This window comes from Limulus polyphemus, unplaced genomic scaffold (genome assembly GCF_000517525.1).
Source record: "Limulus polyphemus unplaced genomic scaffold, Limulus_polyphemus-2.1.2 Scaffold14524, whole genome shotgun sequence".
Lineage (NCBI taxonomy): Eukaryota > Metazoa > Arthropoda > Merostomata > Xiphosura > Limulidae > Limulus > Limulus polyphemus.
The window spans coordinates 3,910-6,689 of NW_013680134.1; the positions used below are offsets into that span (position 1 = coordinate 3,910).

General features: G+C 37.7%; 1 protein-coding gene across 1 annotated transcript; it reads left to right on the forward strand.

Moving 5' to 3' along the window:
* Window positions 1-125: 125 nt before the first annotated feature.
* Window positions 126-2,774, forward strand: LOC111084194 (the record flags this gene model as incomplete). Its single annotated transcript, XM_022380970.1, has 3 exons — window positions 126-264; window positions 358-542; window positions 1,331-2,774. Coding segments are annotated over 3 exons (1,320 nt in total), but the record flags the coding sequence as incomplete, so codon positions are not given.
* Between the last annotated feature and the right edge of the window lie 6 nt (window positions 2,775-2,780).

Sequence of the window (2,780 nt, forward strand, 5' to 3'; positions counted from 1 at the left end):
GAGTCTAGTACTGGAATGTAAAGCGTTTCAAGTGAGTGTAGTACTGGAATGTAACGCGTTTCACGTGAGTCTAATACTGGAATGTAACACGTTTTTTCACATGAGTGTCTGTTTGTTATAAACAGGATGACAGAAAACAAAGCAATGACAAAACACCACGTGGTAGCCAGGATCTCTCAACAGCTCGGAAACACCATAGAAGGGCCAGTCAGGGTAACAAACCAAAACCGCTAGGGCCTGAAATAAAGAACTGTCACGAGAAAGGTTAGTTTGTTAAAACTTTACACACTAGTGTGTTTAATACAACACTTTGTTTGTCAGATGATACGAGTAATAAACATAACTTTTCTTCCCTAGACAAGATGAAGCTGGTTCACAGTTCTATGTATACCAAGTTCCCTCCACCAGTCATCACCCACACAGCTTCCACCCCCAAAGGGTCACCATGTCCTTCTGTAGAACCATCAGTTCGAGATTGTATCAATCGATTTTCTTCTATGAGTCACACCAATGGTTTATACATACCAGTTGAGCAGCCATTGGTACGTGTTTCTCCTTCGCTGTTTTATTGAATTTACTAAGATGTAATTACAATTATGACGTCAGATTTCTTACTTTTGAACCAAATAAAAAAGAACCTTTCTTAGATCTTTTATATAAACTCCGTATAATCAGAACAAAAGTTTTTAATAAACATGTAGAAAAAAAGACTGTAATTGTGGTTTTTAAACTTATGTTTGATGCTAAATATAATTTGTTTTTGTAGTATATTGCATTTTACTAGGTTTTGTTTATGTTTCGAAGTCTAAACCTAATTATTTATAAGCCTAACTTACTTATTAAACAAACATAAAATATTGTTTGTGGTGTACTTGTGTTTCATTTTGTTCTTGTTTTAAGCCTAAACTTTACTGTAGCTAAACCTAACTTGCGTACTAAACTAATTTGATTTTCAGTGGTGTTAAGCCTAAACTTAACTATAGCTAAGCCTAAATAGACGAGTTTCCAAAAAAAATCAATAAAACCTCACTTATTTCATGTTTCTAATAATAGTTCTCGATGCTTCAATATATATTTTTTTCTGTTTTTCTGCGAAGAATATTTAATAGATTTGATCTATAATTATTTATGAGCAACGTTTCGAACACGCATCTTGTAATATTGGCAACGTTTCATATACGTACGTCTGGTAATACTAGCAACGTCATCATTTTTCATTGCTGATTTATCCAGTGAGCGCCACTGATCGTGTGTATGTGTATGTCACTACTTTAGTACCAGAACCTTTACGGCCAAAACGTCAACATATAATTTTCTTTCTACCCCACAGAAAGTAAAGAATGCTCTTGTCACCTCAGCTGACCATCTCGCCAGCGTTTACATCGATGTTCCTTTTACGCAAAAAGAAATGAATCCACTGGATTTTAACACATCTAGCTATTCCCCTGTGAACAGAACCTCAAGGTCTGAAGGAGACTGTAGTCACAAGACTTCTGAAATCACAAGTGATCATGACCAGCCATCAGACGTCTTGTTTAGTACCCAGTCTTCCCTCTCTCTGAATAACAACACAACTCAGTGTATAGAGCTTCGAGAAGTCGTCAGGAACGAGCCTCTAGGTGGCAGCAGTGTGTCTTCCTACACTTTAACAAACAACAGAAGCTTCTTATCTGTAATCCCACAACACCACTTCTGGCTCTCTTCTGACTTCTTCGATAAAAATATATCTCGGACCAGTAGTTGCTCTCCTAATTCTTTAGCGCGAGCCGGTGAACTTTCGCTAGGGAATTTAAAACATGAAAGTGGGTTAGCTGCTGAGTACTTAAAACAGGAAAGTAGCTTACCTGCTGAGTTCTTAAAACAGGAAAGTAACTTACCTGCTGAGTCCTTAAAACAGGAAAGTAACTTACCTGCTGAGTCCTTAAAACAGGAAAGTAGCTTACCTGCTGAGTTCTTAAAACAGGAAAGTAGCTTACCTGCTGAGTCCTTAAAACAGGAAATTGGGTTATCTGCTGAGTTCTTAAAACAGGAAAATGGGTTATCTGCTGAGTTATTAAAACAGGAAAGTGGGTTATCTGCTGAGTCCTTAAAACAAAGTAGTTCGTCTTCTTCACTTGGAAAAGAAGCTTTTCTTTCGCCTCATCATCGAAGTCAAACATATACATCAATAGAGAAAAGCCGCAGTATTTCCCCAGCGTATTCAGACGACCAATACAACCGGCTTCAAGTGTGGCCTGAAAAAGACAGAGTTACATCTTGGAAGACAAAACAACCACATCTAGTCCTAACCCAGGTTTGTACTTGTTCACAAAACTCAATTGAATAGTGGAGCTAGCTGACAGTGACAGTTATAAAATATGCGACACACTAAACTGGAAAGTAAAGCTAGTTGACTAACGTCTATAGAAGACAAGACACACTATACTGGAAAGTAGGGCTTGTTGACTAACGTCTATAGAAGACAAGACACACTATACTGGAAAGTAAAGCTAGTTGACTAACGTCTATAGAAGACAAGACACACTGAACTGGAAAATAGGGCTAGTTGACTAACGTCTATAGAAGACAAGACACACTATACTGGAAAGTAGGGCTTGTTGACTAACGTCTATAGAAGACAAGACACACTATACTGGAAAGTAGGGCTTGTTGACTAACGACTATAGAAAACAAGACACACTAAACTGGAAAGTAGGGCTTGTTGACTAACGACTATAGAAAACAAGACACACTAAACTGGAAAGTAGAGCTAGTTGACTAACGTCTATAGAAGACAAGAC